This window comes from Podarcis liolepis (genome assembly GCF_965112155.1).
Source record: "Podarcis liolepis genome assembly, chromosome: 7".
In the NCBI taxonomy this organism is placed as follows: domain Eukaryota; kingdom Metazoa; phylum Chordata; class Lepidosauria; order Squamata; family Lacertidae; genus Podarcis; species Podarcis liolepis.
This window is the reverse complement of record NC_139561.1, coordinates 87,725,567-87,744,790: the sequence shown is the minus strand read 5'-3', so window position 1 is coordinate 87,744,790 and position 19,224 is coordinate 87,725,567. Positions and strand designations below refer to the sequence as shown.

At 47.7% G+C, this 19,224-nt stretch overlaps 1 protein-coding gene and 2 long non-coding RNA genes across 4 annotated transcripts in view; 2 read left to right on the top strand and 1 right to left on the bottom strand.

Moving 5' to 3' along the window:
* The window catches only part of LOC310712747, a 410,683-nt gene that overhangs the window by 27,947 nt on the left and 363,512 nt on the right, over positions 1 to 19,224 (top strand). Inside the window, exon 2 of the long non-coding RNA XR_014528979.1 lies at positions 12,187 to 12,351. This is a non-coding gene — a long non-coding RNA (uncharacterized lncRNA). The remainder of the gene's footprint in view (positions 1 to 12,186; positions 12,352 to 19,224) is intronic.
* Positions 1 to 19,224, bottom strand: part of LOC310712649 (SPARC-related modular calcium-binding protein 1-like) — a 68,849-nt gene that overhangs the window by 21,353 nt on the left and 28,272 nt on the right. For both annotated transcript variants that reach the window (XM_083515923.1, XM_083515922.1), the window contains exon 2: positions 6,092 to 6,290. In XM_083515923.1, the coding sequence (XP_083372049.1) occupies positions 6,092 to 6,290 (199 nt within the window). The remainder of the gene's footprint in view (positions 1 to 6,091; positions 6,291 to 19,224) is intronic.
* Positions 932 to 6,013, top strand: LOC310712762. The gene is made up of 2 exons (XR_014528994.1): positions 932 to 1,169; positions 5,856 to 6,013. It is a non-coding gene; the product is annotated as an uncharacterized lncRNA (long non-coding RNA).

Sequence of the window (19,224 nt, the reverse complement as noted above, 5' to 3'; positions counted from 1 at the left end):
TTTTTTTTGGGGGGGTATTATTTTTGGAGTTTTTTGTTTTAACTATTTATTTGTGTTTTTATCTTGTATTTTTATCTTACAAACCGCCCTGCGACCTTTCGATGAAAGATCAATCTAATAAAACAACAACAACAATTAGGGAACTCCTACTGGACTTTTTGTCTAAATGGAAAATGAATTGATCTAAGACTCTTGGGAGATTGCGAATATATTGCCTAACAAAAAGTAAATCAGTTGGATGTCATCCTAGAGTGAATATTTCAAAAAAATTATTTTACGTAACGGACAGATGGCAGTCCCTTTCATTTTTCCTGTTTTCGGTTTTTTGGTTTTTCCTTTGGTGTTTCCTTTCCATTTTTCTCTTTTCCTTTAGATTAGTTTCTTTTATCTTACATCATTAAGAAAAATCAAATTAAAAAAGGTTATATCATATTACAAAATCTGGAAGTAAGAATTGTTGGCGGAAATGTGGAGTGATGGGAACGTACAGTCATATGTGGTGGGATTGTCCATTAGTTAATAAATTTTGGAAACAGATTGGTATAGAAATATCGGGAATTGTAGGTAGGAAGGTGGGAATATCTAAATTAATGGTTCTTATTTGTCTGAGTAGCACTGAGTTAAAAACTAAAGAGGAATGTAAATGGGTAAAATTGATGGTAACTGCAGCCAGACAGGCTATAGCGAGTAACTGGAAAAATGGAAAATAAGGGCTCAGCAGCCAATATAAGGGATTTTCAGAGCACAGGTATGTTCAACTTCTGAGCCCCTCCGAGCCAAAGGCAGAAAGCCCAGCCGGCCGCCAAACGAAGCCTCAAGCGGTGGTTCCCACAGCGCAGCAACCTGGCAAAGGGGATGCAGCAAGGAAAACCACTGTCACCTCTCTGCTGGGAAGCGCTGAGCAAAGGCGAGTCCCCAGGCAAGGCGGCCGATTTGATTGGCCCAAGGCATGCAAGCTCCACCCCCCAGTCGTTCTTAGACTCCTTATTGGGTGAGCAACGCAGCCAAGCAACACAGTTGGTGCCTCCCTCCTCCCTGGCCAGCAGGGAGGGAGGGAGAGGAGCTGCTTCCTTTGAAACCCGGGAAATTTAAGGGACACCATCAATAAGGGACAGCAGCGGGACATGACGCTGGGATAAGGGACTTTCCCGCCAAATAAGGGCCCAGAAGTCGAATCGGAGTGCCGGCAAAGGATCGGAAAGCAGAGGGACAGATCAGATCGGAATCTGCTCTGCGCGTAAAAGTGATTGATGAGGTATGTGCTACTGCTCCGGGCAGCCTGCCAGCTTCTAGTTAATTGCTTTATGGCTGGACTTTGAACTTTTAAAGCCGTTTTGCCGGGAACAGGCAAAAGGCTCCCAGGCACAAGTCACTATGCTGGGGAAATCGAAAGTAACTTTTAAGTGCGCTTTTGGAATAAAGCAGCTGCAGCAGTGACGCAGCAAGATTTAAAGCAGCATATATGACGCTGAAGGCTAATGCCAGAGTCATGATGGCCCTTCAGGATGCTTGTGGGATTCCTAAGCTCAACAAGAAAAACTACCACGACTGGGTTCTGTATGCAGAGGCAATTCTGCGGAAAGAGGGTTTGTTTGAGGTGATTACAGACACCCCCCCAGTTCCAGTTACAGATGCATGGGAAGCTAAAGATTCCAAAGCAAGGGGAACTCTTACATTGATAGTATCCCCAGAAGAGCTCTGTCTATTGCGTGATAAGACCTCAGCCAGAGAAATTTGGGGCGCTTTGAGAGAGGCTCACTTAAGGACAGAAGCTGGATCTACTATGTTTTACTTTAACAAGCTGCATAATATGGCTCTTGCTGAAGGTGGAGATGTGCGTTTACATCTGATGGAGATGCAAAATCTGAGACATGAGCTGCAACAGAGAGGACTCAACTTTCCAGAGGCTGTGTATTCTTTCATGATACTACAATCTTTGGGTTCAGGTTGGGAGTCTGTTGCAACCCAGATTGCTGTGCAGCCAACCGCTCAGCTGACAGTGGACTATGTAACTGCCGTGATATTGAATGAAGCAGATCGCCGGGGTGCTAGCTGCATGGGCAAGGGGGAGTCTTCACAGACGTCATCCCATAGTGCAGTGGAACCACCAGATGGCGCCAAAGCTTTGAGGGCAGTGAAATGCTACTCGTGTGGACGTCTAGGCCATATGAAGAGGGAATGCAGATATCCCAGGGCCAAGACAGAGCAGCGCAGCGAACGCTCATCGCGTGGAAAAGGCCGAGGCAAAGGCAAAGGTCCGGTGTCTAGGACAACGCAGCACAAGGCTATGGTTTCACGCTTCACTCCAAAGGTTGCAGAGGTCCAGAAGACGTCTAGATCTTTCTTCGTTGTTGATTCAGCAGCAACCCACCATATGTGCAACGATAAGAGACTGTTTGTGTCTTTTACACCGCAGGAAGGTGCGATTCACCAGGCGGATGACCACACTATTCCCAGTAAAGGCTACGGAACTGTTGTTCTTCACAGTTTGGACTTATCGATACAGAATGTGCTTTACGTGCCAGACGCCAAACATAATCTGCTCAGTGTTGGACAGCTGAATGAGCGGAACATTGACGTGTCCTTCAAGAACAAGAAGTGCATCATCACAAAGAAAAATGACTATGTATTGCATGCTGAATATGTTGATCGTTTGTTTGTTTTGTATTATGATGATGTTGTGCAGGATGACACTTGTTGCATTGCAGGTTCTAACAAAAGTTTGCACGCAGAATGTATTCATGATTTTCATAGAAAATTTGGTCATTTGCATTTTGAGGCAGTATCTAAAATGCCTGCCTTGGTTGAAGGTATGACTATTAAACCCTGCAGGTACCACATGAAGTGCAAAGCATGCGCAGCAAACAAGGTGAAAATGGCTGCGAAAGGTAAGGTGTCTAGTAGGCAAGCTAAGGAACCATACCAGGTTGTTCATGCAGATTTGGTTGGACCACTAGCGCCCTCTTTGGGTGGCAATAGGTACTTCATGGTTCTCATTGATGCATTTTCTAGATATATTTTTGTGTATAATCTCAAGCAGAAATCAGAGGCTTTTCCTAGGTTCAAGGAATTCTGTGCTTGGTTGGAAAATGTGCATGGTAAGAAGATAAAGACTCTTTTCAGTGATCGCGGGGGAGAATTCACTTCTCAGCAGTTTGAAGCTTTTCTGACTGAGAAAGGAATTCAACACGATTTGTCTAGTCCTCGCTCGCCATGGCAGAATGGACTTGCGGAACGAGCAAATCAGACATTGCTTCAAGGGTTAAAAACCTTGCTGCATGATGCCAATCTTCCAGAGAGTTATTGGGCCGAAGCTCTCTCGTGTTTTGTTTACAGTTACAATCGCAGGTTATCTTCAGCGATTGGTTGTACCCCCTATGAGAAGATGTTTGGCAAGAAGCCATACATCAAACACATGAAGATTTTTGGTTCTGACATGTGGGTTCACTCACCACAAAACTCCAAGTTAGACAAGCGTGGATTGCATGGTATCTTTCTAGGTTATCAGAAAGGGTCTTACAGAATAATGATGACTGACTCTAAGACAATTAAGCTCACGAGAAGTGTTGAGTACAATGCAAAGTGGGGGGAGAATGTGGGAATTTTCCAATGTTATCCTGATGACAATGATGAGACTGAGGATAGTCAAAAGCAACCACAACAACCCACACCCACTGATGAAGGTTCTGAGTCTGAATCTGAAACTGAATCGGGTGATTCAGAGGATTTCAAGAGTGCGAAAGCCTCTATGCGACCCTCTGAAAGCTCTGATCAGGAATTGGAGGAACCATTGTTCACAATAGGTCGTTTTTCTCCCAAGAAGGAAGAGGAGAGTGTTGAAGACTTAAGGCTAATTCGTAGGTCACAGAGAGCCACAAAAGGCAAACCTCCAAAGAGATTTGCTGATGAATTTGCTACGATAGCAGTAACAGCTGTTAAAAGCTCCAAGAAGGTATTTGAACCTTCAAGTTTCCAAGAAATCCAGGATTTGGATTCTAAGGAAGCTGAGCCATGGTTAAATGCTATGAAGGCTGAGCTTGATTCCTTAGAAAGGAACAAAACATGGGAACTAGTTCCAGTAGTTCCAGGAATGAAACTGCTTGGAAGCAAATGGGTCTTCAAAGCGAAGACAGATCAAAATGGCAAGATAGTCAGACACAAAGCCAGATTGGTAGCCAGAGGTTTTGCACAGGTACCAGGTGAAGACTATCACGAGACCTACTCACCCACAGTGAGATATGAGAGCATTAGGCTTATGCTCAAGCTAGCTGCAGAGGAAAATCTACACATAAGTCACCATGATATTAATACAGCTTTTCTGTACGGATCTCTGGATGAATCACTTTATATGCTTCCACCTGATGGCGTACAGGTAAAACAGGGATTTGTTTGTGCTCTGAAGAAATCCCTTTATGGTCTCAAACAAAGTGCACGGTGTTGGCACACAAAACTCACTGAAGTATTGTTTTCTCTAGGTTTTCAGCAAGGGAAAGCTGATCCATGTGTATTTGTCAAAGAGGAGGGGCAAAAGAAACTGTACTGTTTGTTTTATGTTGATGATTTATTATTCTTTTGGAAAGATGTCGCAATGTACAATAACGCCCTAGCTCAACTGAAAGAGCACTTTGACATGAAAGATCTTGGTGAGGTAAACAACTACCTATCTCTGGAAATAGAGAAAGATCAAGATGGTAACATTCTAGTACACCAGTCACAGAAAATTGCTGATGTGTTAAGTAAACTAAACCTGATGGATGCTAACCCTGTAGACACACCAATGACAACAGGTTATCAGGTAGATGACACTGAAGAAGCATTTTCTGACACTACACTGTACAGAAGTGTGCTAGGCAAGCTAAACTTCATTGCCAGATGTTCAAGACCAGACATTGCTGTTAGCTGTAATTTGCTAAGCAGACAAGTCAACAATCCTAGTGTCAAGGATTGGAAAGCTCTGAAACGCATAGCGCGGTATATGAAAGGCACTATGCATTACAGACTGAAACTTAACAATCAGAAGTCTGGTGGTCTTGAAATATTTGCAGATGCAAGTTTTGGAAGTGACACTACAGACAGGAAAAGTACGTCTGGAGTTTGCTACATGTACAATCAGGGTCTGTTTGATTGGTCATGCAAGAAGCAAACAACAGTTAGCTTAAGTACTTGTGAAGCTGAACTGAATGCACTGTCTTATTCACTTCAGGATTGTGAATGGTTAGTACAATTGTGCAAAGATATGAAAATTCCTGTCAAATGTCCAATCCAGGTTTACCAGGACAACAAAGCATGTTTGGCTTTGCTGAAATCTGAAGGTTGTAAGCAAAGCACGAAACACTTGCAATTAAAGTTGCAGCATGCTAGGGAATGTATTCAGAAGGGACTCGTAACGGTGTCCTATATGCCAGGTAATGAAATTCCTGCTGATGTATTGTCCAAGATTGTATCAAGGGATCAACACTGTACCTATGTGCAGAAGTTGGGTTTGTACTGATATTGTACGAACACGCTGCCCAGTGATGTTCACAGAAAGGGGGAGGATGTTGGTTTCTGCTTTCCTTCACTGTGCAGCGAAAGGGCTTGTCACGAGACAGGTGTTTACATTCCACAGTCTGTACTGTTGGAGTTTCTCACGGGAAAGGGAGGCTGGATGTGACGTACACTGGTTTCCTGTTTTTCTCTGTGTGATTCTCTCCAAGCTGTTGAGGAGAGAGGATGCATTTTCTCTGCTCCGGCAGAGGCAAGATGTCTTTCTGTAATATACCAGCTTTGAACTGTAAATAATAAAGCAACTTTGAGTATGCAGCACGTACTCCTCATCCTTCCGCTGGGCACGAGACTCTGCTTTAAATCAACAGACAGCTATGGGATGGAGGAGTATTAACACATATAAAATTGTACATATGGTTGATTTGAATATGTTATTATCGATTATGTATACCCAATGTATCAGTCGCCTGGGGGGTTTCACTGTTTGTGTTTTGGTTGTTGGTAAAAATTAAAAATTTTAAACATTGGGGAAAAAATGGAAAAAGAGATTCCCTCTGTGCAGTCCCCCACCACTAGGCCACACTGCCAAACCTTCTCTACCTACAGTTGGGTTCCCGGTGGGCTGCCCCACCGCAGCGGAAGCGAGGCAGGGCTTCGAGGGAACGCTCGCGGCATCGAGCTTTCTGGAAGGCGCACGGGGACTTGTAGAGCTTGCCGTCGGAGGCGCAAACCGGGCGCCCGCGTTCGTGAGGACACTCCAGCGGACATGCAGACTCCTCCGGGTCGCTCTCGGAGATGATGAACTGCAAAGGAGACAAGGCGGGCATCAAACAGGGCACAGAGCAACACCAATTATCTTGTTTTGTTTATCTATTTATTAAATTTATGCACAGCCCTTCATTCGAGGACCACAGGGCGGTTTGCGATATGTTGCAGGAAATTATGTATAGGTTGGGAGGGGGTTGCCCCTCCAGCAGATATCATGCCCATGCAGCCCACTACCAAAACCAGCACAATCGCTTTTGTGACTTTTGTGATTTGTCCCCACAAAACACTTTATCGCAGTTTCTTCCTATCTATTCAAAGGGCCTTTGCTGCACGATACCAAATGTAAGAATTCACTGATAAATGCATCTATGTACTGGCTCACTGATGCATTTATCAGTGAATTCTTACGTTTGGTATCTTGCAGCAAAGGCCATCTATGTACTTGCTCACTGTGCCAACCTAGCAGTTTAAAAGCATGTCAAAGTGCAAGTAGATAAATAGGTACCGCTCCGGCGGGAAGGTAAACGGCGTTTCCGTGTGCTGCTCTGGTTCGCCAGAAGCGGCTTAGTCATGCTGGCCACATGACCCGGAAGCTGTACGCCGGCTCCCTTGGCCAATAAAGCAAGATGAGCGCCGCAACCCCAGAGTCGGCCACGACTGGACCTAATGGTCAGGGGTCCCTTTACCTTTACTGGCTCACTGGGAAAACTTCAGAAATTCATCTAGACATGTGAGCTCAGCTACTCAGCAGCCCCTCTGCCTGAGTGATAATCCCTGGCATCCTGATACCTGAGGGCCAGACAGGTAGCCAGTCCAGAAATAGCAAACCCAGATGAAGACAAAAGGGTGGGATTAACTTGGCTGGGAAACAGGGAAATGTAAATATCTCTTTTGTTACACTTGATGGGTGTTTGGTGGAGGGCAAGGGGAACCATGGGGCAGGGTCCAGGATGCTCAGATTACTGCCACCAGACCTCCCCTTTCATGATGTAACCGTGATGTATGAGTGATGTAGTTGGGGGGGGTGTAACATGGGGATTAGCAGCTAATAAAAGTTTGGGGGCTCTTTTGTTTGGGGCTTCCATCTTGTTCCACCTGGTGGCAGGTGGGAGTCCTGTCGCGACAGTCTTCAATCAAGACCAAGCCTACTGGCTGCTGTTTTGCTCTGGTATTCCTGGCTGGTGTCCTTGTTTTTTGTCCAAGGGAGCCCTCAGATTTCTCCATTAAGAGTTACAAAAACACGCAAATGGACACCATAGCGCCAAACAGCAGTTCAGGCCAGATTGCTCTGTACGTAGTTAAAACCATTCCTGTTTATCAGTCACCGTGTCCAAGACAACAGACATTCTCATCATTATCACCCGAGATTTAATCGCCACCGGCTCAAGGCGTGTTACACATTAGCTGATTAAAGACAGTCAAAAGCACAAAACAATAACAAACACATTTAAAACAAGACTGAAACCCTAACAAAGCGGTCAAGTCCCGTTTATCCAGCTGAGAGAGCCTGCCGGAACTTTTAATATCTTGCAACTGTTTCCAGAAATTGGAGATAGTGGGAACCTGCCTATCTCGAGGGATACTATTCCTCAGAAAAGAAGTTGTTAAAGTTATTAGTAATAAGAATTTCATTTATCAATATAAAGCAATTGCATATATATCATTTGCAAGACATAACAGCAATTGCATATAAAAAGATTCAGATAAATGTAAGTCTTTAAGCAAAATGTTTTAGAAACCAGAGGCCTTTCTACTTGGAATAATAGGAATGGAACTGCTCAAAAAAGATGTCAAACTATTTTTGTATGCCACCACAGCGGCAAGACTGCTGTTAGCCAAAAATTGGAAATCCCAAGAAATCCCAGCTGTGGAAGAATGGCAGATGAAAATGTTGGACTTTTTGGAGAAAGCTGACTTGACTGGAAGAATCCGCGACCAGAAAGAAGAGGAATATCAAGAAGTTGGAAGAAATTTAAGGACTATTTGAATAAATATTGTAATATAAAAAATTAGAAGTCACTTGAAAGCACCAAATAGGCCTAGGATTAAATTAGGATCTAATTGTAAGTAAGGTGGATTTAGAACTGTAAGAAAAGAGAAAATGATAGTTAATTGCTGGAAATAATTTTAGTAAGAGAAATTGGGTTTTTAAGGGATATGTGTTTAAGATTTGTTTTGTTTTGTTTTAGTACTGTACTGTATTGTGTTTTCTTTTCTTTTTTCTATGTTATACTTGTTATAATTGTGGAAAATTTAATTTAAAAAAATAGGGGGGGGGGATAAGCAAAATGTTTTGGTTTCTGCCTTCTTCAGCTGCTTTGTCTGGTGTCCAGGGCTGCCATAGGTCTGGGATTTCAAGGGCGGAATTGACATCCAGGGAGATTTCCAAAAGGCGGCGCTCTGTCAGGTATCTTGGAAAAGTCAGTCGAAAAATGGAACAACTCTGGGGTTGGTCTGAAAAAAGCTGAACAATTTCAGTGGTTTCCTAAAATAAAAGATCAGTAATTTTGGGGTCATCCTAAAATAAAGCTCCACAACTTTCAGGGTGTCCTGGTTTTTACTTTTTGAAAGATGGCAACCCTACTGGCGTCAATCAAAAGGTGACGGACGGAGGTGGCACCTATGGAACACTGAGGAACGAATATTCCGAAGCGTCTCATTGGCTGTAGCTGAGTGAAGTTGGGTATAAAAATGGCCTGAGGGATAGCTCAGTTGGTAGAACATGAGACTCTTAACCTCAGGGTCGTGGGTTTGAGCCCCAAGTTGAGAAAAATATTCCGGCATTGCAGGGGGTTGGACTTAGATGATCCTTGCGGTCTCTTCCAACTCAAAAATTCTATGATTAACACAAATCACAGCTGAATTAAAAGAGGCGGTTATAATTAGAACTTTTTTTGTGTGCAAAGGTCAGTAGAAGTTGTCGTTGTCAACCTCCAAAGAGCTCAAGTAGGCTTACCTGCTACTCCCTTCTGGATTTTATCCTCACAACCACCTTTTGAGGTAGGCTCAGAGACGGCGATTGGCCTATGGCCATGGGTGAATGGAGATTCGAACCCTGGCCTCCTTAGTCCAACTCGCAACACCCCGTGAGCGCTTTTGATTCAGATTTTTGTGGCATCAATTAAGTGTTTTAAATTTGTTGTTAGCCACCCTGAACTGGGAAGGGCAGGGTATAAATAAAATCATCATCATCATCATCATCATCATTAAATTGTGCTGGGTTTGCCCATGTTCGCCTTTGGCAATGCCACAACTCCATTTGGGGTGGTCTCTGAGCATGCGCAGAGTGCCCTTCCATCCCCACTAAATGACCCCAGAGAGTCTCCTCCACACAGAAAGAATTAGGAGGCTTCTTGCAGATTAGAGGGTGGTGGCTTGAGCTGAGAGACTCGGCCGCTACCTGATGTCCTCTGCTTTGGGAGTGCTGGGAGTTGTAGTCCGCAGCGCCTAGCCGGCACCAGGTAATGACAAAGACCATGCTAGAAATCAGGTGCTGGGGAGGGGGCTGTACCAAGGTGGCGTAGCGTGGGGGGTGCAGGGGGGGCTGGCCGCACTGGGCGCAACATCTGGGGGTTAGGGTTAGGGGGCGCAAATCCACGGGTTAGGGGGCACAAATTACTTGCCTTGCCCCGGGTGCTGACAACCCATGCTACGCCACTGCTGCTACCTCTGTCGAGGGTCCAAGAAGGCATCTTTTGACTGCGGAAAGGGAGACCAGGCCACCCACTTTTCCACCCAACACTGAAGAAAAAACTCTGTTTTCCTAGCAGGATAGAGAGTGATTGTTGGAACACAGACTCTGAGCTAGTTTGTGTGCGTGTGTGTGTCTGAGCTGCATGCATTCTCACAACAAGGAAACCGACTCGCACGCCCCTCTCCCCTCCCCAGAGCTTCCCGTCTCTTCTTGCAATCGCTCACCTGGTCCTCTCTCCTCCACACACCCCCCAGCCCTGCCCCACTTTCCTTCTCTTCCCACCTCCCCTCGCTGCCATTCCGCCCTGCCCCTAGGGGGTGCCGTACGAACTGTGTACCTTGGCAAGCGTTAGGGCCGGCCGGTGAAAGGAGTTAGCTTAACTAATTGCCGTGTAAATAAACACACAGGGGGAAGGCGGCCAATCAAAAGCCGGCGACGGCTCAAGACCTAATTTTTGTTTGATGTACAAGGAGACGTGGATTTTTCCCCCTCCTGGCAAGAGTCCAGACCGCAGGTGTGCATTTGGGGGGGGGCTAAGGGGTTATGGGGGGCAGGGAGCTGGTGTGCCCGTGTGCAAAAACACAACCACTTTGAACAGCTGTAGAAAAGGAGGCCGTGGACTTAAAACTTTGCAAATCCGTTGCTTCAATACCCTCTGACATTCGTCCGATGAAAATAAGGACATTTCTTATTCTTCCTTGCCCATCAACTCTGCCAGGTGTGGCTGATGGGAACCCAACCACATCTGGGAACCCCCCCCCAGTTTTCTTGATAGAGCCATGTAAAAGGGTAAAGGGACCCTTGACCGTTAGGTCCAGTCGCGGACAACTCTGGGGTTGCGGCGCTCATCTCGCTTTACTGGCTGAGGGAGCCGGCGTACAGCTTCTGGGTCATGTGGCCAGCATGACTAAGCTGCTTCTGGTGAACCAGAGCAGCGCATGGAAACGCCATTTACCTTTCCGCCAGAGCACTACCTATTTATCTACTTGCACTTTGACGTGCTTTCGAACTGCTAGGTTGGCAGGAGCAGGGACCGAGCAACGGGAGCGCACCCCGCCGCGGGGATTCGAACCGCCGACCTTCTGATCAGCAAGTCCTAGGCTCTGTGGTTTAATCCACAGCACCACCCGCGTCCCATTTTTCCTTAGGACGTCCCTATTTTCACTGGAAAATGTTGGATGGTACAGAGTTATCTGACCCCTGAGCCATCTGAAGGCAGTCCTGTATAGGAGAGTTATTAAAAAATGCTTAATGTTTTATAATGTTTCTGTATATGTTGGAAGCTGCCTGGAATGGCTGGGGCAACCCAGTAAGATGCGTCGGTTATAAATAGTAAAAATATCATTATGGAATGGGACCTCCATATTTTCATGGGAGAAATGTTGAAGGGTATGCTTAGGAGCTTTGTGGCTAAATTCCCTGTCAGGGAACTGACATCAGAGCAACGGGAGAAGGAGAGGCTCTCCGATTCTGCAGGGGAAGGTACCAGCACAAGGGGGAGACGCAGCTTGATAGAGGGGGAAGGAAATCAGCATAACACCAAGGATCCAGGAGAGCAAATGGCAGAGGAGGTGGAAGGGCTCTGGGATTCTTCCTTGGAAGTCAGTGAGGAGAGCCCTGGTCCTCCACTACCCACGCCCTCCCTGCGCAGGAGACTCCCGCGCAATGAGAGGCGGAGACGATTGGGTGTCAAACAGCTTTCATGCTGGCAAAGGTTTAAGAAACGCCCACAGACAGATTCTGCTAGCGACTGAGGCAGCCACGCTGAGATGGGCTGTGCAGTCAAAACGGTTTAAACTATGCAACCAAGCTTCAAAGTGGGAAAGTTTACACACGAGTAACTCCCAACCACTACATTCCCCTTACTGTTTTTATTATTATTCTAGAATCACTTTGACGTGCTTTTGAACTGCTAGGTTGGCAGGAGCAGGGACCGAGCAACGGGAGCTCACCCCATCGTGGGGATTCGAACCGCCGACCTTCTGATTGACAAGCCCTAGGGCTTGTGGTTTAACCCACAACGCCACCCGCATCCCATGTACGTGCTTGCAAACAGCCGCAAGGCAGGCCGGAGCACAACAGGTGCAGTTCTTCCTGGCATGGAGACGCTGCCATGGGATATAGCACTCTGAAGCGGCTGAGCTTTTAAAGAATCCTTGGAGCTGCTGTTTGCTAAGGGTGATGGGAGCTGTTAGGAGACCCCTACTCCCTTCCCAGAACTATAGTTACCAGAGTAGATTAATAATAATTATTATTATAATTTATTATTTGTACCCCGCCCATCTGGCTGGGTTTCCCCAGCCACTCTGGGCGGCTTCCATAGAAACCAAAAATACACTAAAATATCACAGATTAAAAACTTCCCTGAACAGGGCTGCCTTAAGATGTCTTCTGAAAATCAGGTAGTTATTTATCGCTTTGACATCTGATGGGAGGGCGTTCCACAGGGCGGGCGCCACTACCAAGAAGGCCCTCTGCCTGGTTCCCTGTAGCTTTGCTTCTCGCAATGAGGGAACCGCCAGAAGGCCCTCAGCGCTGGATCTCAGTGTCCGGGCTGAACGATGGGGGTGGAGACGCTCCTTCAGGTATACTGGGCTGAAGCCATTTAGGGCTTTAAAGGTCAACACCAGCACTTTGAATTGTGCTCGGAAACGCACTGGGAGCCAATGTAGGTCTTTCAAGACCGGCGTTATGTGGTCCCTGCGGCCGCCCCCAGTCACCAGTCTAGCTGCCGCATTCTGGATTAGTTGTAGTTTCCGAGTCACCTTCAAAGGTAGCCCCACGTAGAGCACATTGCAGTAGTCCAAGCGGAAGATAACTAGAGCATGCACCACTCTGGCGAGACAGTCCGTGGGCAGGTAGGGTCTCAGGCTGCGTACCAGGTGGAGTTGGTAGACAGCTGCCCTGGATACAGATTAACAGCTGGTCCTTCTTCCCAGGGAACTCTGAGCTAAATCCTGCCTCCGACGAAGTTAAGCATCAGCAACAACCTTATGCCTCAGGGTGGAAAACTAATACCTACAGGACTGCCTCTCCTGGTATGCCCTGCAGAGGACCTTAAGGTCCACAAACGACAACGTTTTGGAAGTCCCAGGTCGCAAGGTGGTTAGATTGGTTTCAACTAGGGCCAGGGCCTTTTCAGTACTGGCCCCGACCTGGTCGAACGCTCTGTCCCAAGAGCCTAGGGCCCTGCGGGACTTGACATCTTTCCGCAGGGCCTGCAAGACAGAGCTGTTCCGCCTGGCCTTTGGTTTGGACTCAGTCTGACCCTTATGTTTTCCCTCCCCTATGGTTTTGATCTATGGGCTACTTTTAAAATGAGGCTGCATTTTAAATTGCATTTTAACCTGCATTTTAAATTGTTTTTTTTCTTTCTTCCTTTTTCCTATTCTGTTTTTACAGTGGTACCTCGGGTTAAGAACTTAATTCGTTCCAGAGGTCCGTACTTAACCTGAAACTGTTCTTAACCTGAAGCACCACTTTATCTAATGGGGCCTCCTGCTGCCGCCGTGCCGCCAGAGCACGATTTCTGTTCTTATCCTGAAGCAAAATTCTTAACCCGAAGCACAATTTCTGGGTTAGCGGAGTCTGTAACCTGAAGCATATGTAACCCGAAGCGTAGGTAACCCGAGGTACCACTGTACTGTTATTTTACTTTTGTTAGCCGCCCTGAGCCCAGCTCTGTCTGGGGAGGGGTATAAATAAAATTTATTATTATTATTATTATTATTATTATTATTATTATTATTATTATACACACACTCTCTCTCTCACTCCAGACCCAAGGGGGCAGGTGACCCCCTTTCTCCCTTCCTGCTCCTGAACAGCCATCCATTTTAGCTTTGGGTTTCTCCAGCAAAGAGAAGCTTGTTGTGGATTCCCTCAGGGCAGGGTGGGATCCGGGGGAGACCCCCTCCTCCTCTGCCAAAACCACCAGCCCAGCCCCCCTGCCGAGAGATTGGGGAGCCCTGCCAAAGCTGGCCACTTGTCTTCTCTTTTCCACACAACCCGGCGCTGCTCAATTTTTGATTTATGGACCCGAGGAGTGTCTCTTAGCTCGCTTGCCCGTGCGGAAAAGCAATGACGGCATGCAGGCCGATACAGATACGGTTCCCTGGTCTCGTCCTCTGTGTCCCCTCGCTGCCTCAAATACCCAGTGTAGACTTATGAGGCTTTGCCCTCGGGTGGGAAAAATATTGCGCCTGGGAAAGGGAAGTGGGAGTCAACAGACACTCAAGGAATAGTTTCGGAGAAAAGGCTTTTATTTCTACCCTCCATGAACGGGTAGAAGGAGCAAGTGTGATAAATCACAAAAAGCATGCGCGAGTTCACAATCATGTGCACAAGCATATATACCCCTTTCCAGTTCCCTCCTCCTTTCTCCTCCCTCAGGAGTCCTGCCCCATGTTGAGGTTCCTGAGCATGTACAAAGCTGTCTTGGGACTATTGTGGACTCTTGGCAGGAAAGGGGGTGAGGGGGTTTTCAGAGTGTTCCCGTTGTTTCATTCTTGCGCCTTGGCATGGTTCCCAGAGAGAAAGCAAGTTGCAATGTGGTTCTGAGAAAGGCCTGAGAAGACAATGGGCTCTGTTCTCTACCTTGTTGCAATCTTTTCAGTTACAGCAAGCGGAATGTTTCTGATGCTTAGATGCTGAGAAAATGATTTTGAAAAGCTTTTGAGAAGCTTTGAGCCTGCTTGGGGGGGGGGGTGACTTCGGGCCTAGGTGAGGTCACCTGTCCTCACCTTCCTTCACCAGGAGGAGGGAACTATATATTTATTTCTGGGTTGGACAACATGGATCTTGCCGGTATGCCCGGGCAACAAATTATTCCATTTCCCCGGCGTTTCTCCCATTGTTAGTTTTCACACCAAAAGCCACTTCTGGAAAACAAGTGGAGCACAGTGTTCATTTCTGTGTTCCCTGATTCCAGAATCAAATATATCTGTTTAACCGGGGGGGGGGGGACTCTGGGTGTAGTGCGATGCAGTTCTTTCCTACTGTCTTAATGGGGGGGTTATTTTGGGGGGGGGAGACAGAAGAACGCAGGTGCAAAAAGGGAGGGGGGAGAGGAGAGAAGCAACGTTGTCCAACGATGTCTGCCGTTGTGCCACAACACACGCGACTAGTGTGGATTAAATTTAGTGTGACATGCAAGTGTTGTTGTTTAGTCGTTTAGTCGTGTCCGACTCTTCGTGACCCAATGGACCAGAGCACACCAGGTACTCCTGTCTTCCACTGCCTCCCGCAGTTTGGTCAAACTCATGTTGGTCTCTTTGAGAACACTGTCCCACCATCTCGTCCTCTGTCGTCCCCTTCTCCTTGTGCCCTCCATCTTTCCCAGCATCAGGGTCTTTTCCAGGGAGTCTTCTCTTCTCATGAGGTGGCCAAAGTCTTGGAGCCTCAGCTTCAGGATCTGTCCTTCCAGTGAGCAATCACCGAATTGACAGGTTTGATCTTGCAGTCCATGGGACTCTCAAGAGTCTCCTCCAGCACCAGAATTCAAAAGCAGACATGCAAGTATATTGGTTAAAAAGCCACAGTTCTGTAGCGCACAGGTAGTTTAGTGGGAAAGGAACATTAGAAAATGAGGCAGAAGCACCAGCATTATAATCAGGAAAACTAACACAATATCCCCCATCTCTGAATGCGCCCTAGATAGACCTTTGGCCTGATCCAGCAAAGATGTTTTCATGTTCCTATGCGGTCACCAGGTCAGTGAAGACGACCAATCAAAGTTATTTGATCTACTGATGCCTCCACTTTGCGTTGCTACGTTTAACGAAATTTTACCCTTCTATATCACTGTTCTTCGACCTCGGGTCCCCAGACGTGGTTCCTGGACCACAATTCCCATCATCCCCAGCGAATGGTCACAGATGATGGGAGTTGTAGTCCAACAACCGCGTCTAGGGACCCGAGATTGAAGAACACCGTTATTATATCATTGGTAGCTAATCGTGGATATCTGCACCCTGCCCAGCACGTTGGCGGAGGGCTGGATCGTGCTTGCTGCTCATTCCAAATACCATATTTTTTGCTCCATAGGGCACACCGGATCATAGGGCGCACCTAGTTTTTTTTTGGGGGGGGGATAAAGAAAAAATATATATCCCCCCCCAGCCCCAAAGAGCAAAGAAGACAAGACAGCGAGCGGGATGGATCCCGCTCGCAGTCTTGGCTTCGTTTTTAGCCGCGGGGCTGGGGGGGGGGGAAGCCCGAGCTTCCCCCGACCCCAGCCCCCAGAACAGGTCCGGGAGCGGCGGCAAGGTTGTGCGCAGCCTTGCTGCCGCTCCCAGAGCTTGCGGGGCTGGGGGTGCGCTCTGAAGGCTTGCAGATAGCTGCCTGAAGCCCGGGGAGCGAGAGGGGTCAGTGCACTTTCAGCGAAAGCCTGCACTCACTCCATAGAACGCACACACATTTCCCCTTCATTTTTGGAGGGGGGAAAGTGCGTCCTATAGAGCGAAAAATACAGTACTAACCAATGCATTACAATAGTGAGCACCGCTGCATGTCAATCGAATAGTGAGCACCGCTGCATGTCAACAATCGAACACTGTAAGACGCCAACTATTTCATGTCACGGCCAAACAAAAAAAATGGGGATTGGATGTCAAATACGGAAACCAAATATTCCACAAACGTTAGAATACGAGGGGAACATCTAGTGAGTATTCACCACTGTGATTCACAGAGGATAACCTTTGCGGAGCAAATTCTTTTGCTTGGCTTGAACCCAGGTCTGCCCACCCCCACCTGCCCCAAACCTAACTCTGAAACTCTATAACCACGATTCATGCTTGGTGTGGGTCTCTCCCTCACACCGCAGACCCTGACGTGTCTTCGGCAGGATCTGCCGGCCCCCTATTGCACTTCTAAATCAAAGGAGCATCTTTCAAGCTCCACCGTTGCTCTGCAGACATGATGTCATCCTCCCCACCCACCCCCAGGCAGATAGCTACCGTGTCCAAAAGGCGCCACGTCCCCCAGCCTAGTGCCGTTAAGTGCGGGGGACAGAGCGTCCCTCAGACACAGACTCCGCCGCTTGCGACGGCCCGAGATCCCTTCCAAAGATTGCAAATGGTGGCACCCACTGCCAAGGGTTAAGTCACTCTGGGGGAAGGACAGAGTTACAGCAACGAACACGGTGCCATGTTCAAGCCCGAAAAGCTGCTCGCCTTCACATGGGCAGAGGGGGTCAGGATCGGTGCGAGGGGTGTAGCAGCCTGGGATCTCGGATGGCGAAAGACTCGCCACTCTCTCAGGGACAGCGACATTCGTCCAGTTCACATAAAAGGGGAATTTCTGGGATATGATATGCTCTGAAGCTGAGCATTTAAGCAGCACTGAAACTGCCAAGGTGCTTCAGTTTCCGGAGTTCTGTTAAGTGTGATGGAAAACACAGCTTGAGTCACTCCAAGAGATGTTTTTGGAGCACTCCAAACCATTTGCCTATGGCGAAAACAGTAGATCTGGCTGAAACATGTAGAGATTTGCATCCTGACTAGTAGACATCAATAACCCTCTCCCCCCACAAATTGGTCTACTCTAATTTGGTGGTCTCCTGTGGGAGTGAGTTCCATAGATCCAGGTCAATTCTGTTTCCAGGGCGGCTGTCTGCCAGCTCCATCCGGTACGCAGGATGAGACCCTAACTGCCCGCAGGCTGTCTCTGGGAGAAGACCTTGCTAACATTCCCTTAAGTTGAGATGCTGGAATCGCCATTCCCAGAGGCACCATCAGGACAGGACTTTGAGGCAGATGTTTCAGACTCTATATCTGCAGGGCACCAGGTTGGGGAACGCTGTTGTACACAGCAGGGCTTTTCAAGTCCACCTTTCATATAAAGGTAAAGGTAAAGGTAAAGGGACCCCTGACCATTAGGTCCAGTCGTGGCTGACTCTGGGGTTGCGGCGCTCATCTCGCTTTATTGGCCAAGGGAGCCGGCGTACAGCTTCTAGGTCATGTGGCCAGCAGCACTAAGCCGCTTCTGGTGAACCAGAGCAGCGCACAGAAACGCCGTTTACCTTCCCGCCGGAGCGGTACCTATTTATCTACTTGCACTTTGACGTGCTTTCGAACTGCTAGGTTGGCAGGAGCAGGGACAGAGCAACGGGAGCTCATCCCGTCACGGGGATTCGAACCGCGGACCTTCTGATCGGCAAGTCCTAGGCTCTGTGGTTTAACCCACAGCGCCACCCGCATAGAATAATACAATTTCAGAGGTGGAAGGGACCCCCAAGGTTCATCTAGTCTAACCCTCCCCAATGCAGGCATTGTAACTAAAGCATCCGCCGCTTGTGGCTCTCTAACCTCTGCTTTAAAAATCTACAATGAAAGGATCCACCATCTCAGCTCTGGCTAACTTCCAGGTGCTTCTGATCACAATTCCCATCAGCCTGACCAGTTGATGGGTTTTGTAGTCCCAAGCAGCTGGGAGGCAGCCAAGGCTGCTTTAACTGAACCAATGAAGACCCTAATTCTGTTTAAATCATCGGAGCAAAAAGCTTAGGGTTGACAGTTGGTACAGAATAAGAATTTATTATGTGTGGGGGACAGAGCATCCCTCAGGCACAGACTCTGCCGCTCGCAATGGCCCAAGATCCCTTCCTGACCGTTAGGTCCAGTCGTGGCCGACTCTGGGGTTGCGGCGCTCATCTCGCTTTATTGGCCGAGGGAGCCAGCGTACAGCTTCCAGGTCATGGGGCCAGCATGACAAAGCTGCTTCTGGCAAACCAGAGCAGCGCACGGAAACACCGTTTACCTTCCCGCCGGAGTGGTACCTATTTATCTACTTGCACTTTGACGTGCTTTCGAACAGCTAGGTTGGCAGGAGCAGGGACCGAGCAATGGGAGCTCACCCCGTCGTGGGGATTTGAACCGCCGACCTTCGGATCAGCAAGTCCTAGGCTCTGTGGTTTAACACACAGCGCCACCCGCGTCCCTTTGTCCAGGTCGTAAGGCTTACATGTGCTACAAATCTAATGTCATTCCCTATCTGGCGGGGAGGAGGGGGATAATTCCTCGGCTAGGGATGTGAAATGGAGTCTGCACATTGATGGTCAGTCTTCAGTGGGCGAATGCATCGTGTGAGTCCCTCTTGCTGAAAGGCTCTTCTTAATGGCGCACGAAAGAAGGGAACAGCCTGCCACATGAGCTGGGATCATGGTATGGTTATTCTCCTTCTCTCCTATTACTTAAGACCATCCCATGAAACTGAAGAGTCGGGACAGGCAATAGAAAGCCCTTCTTCATGCAGAAGAGTTCAACAACGACAAC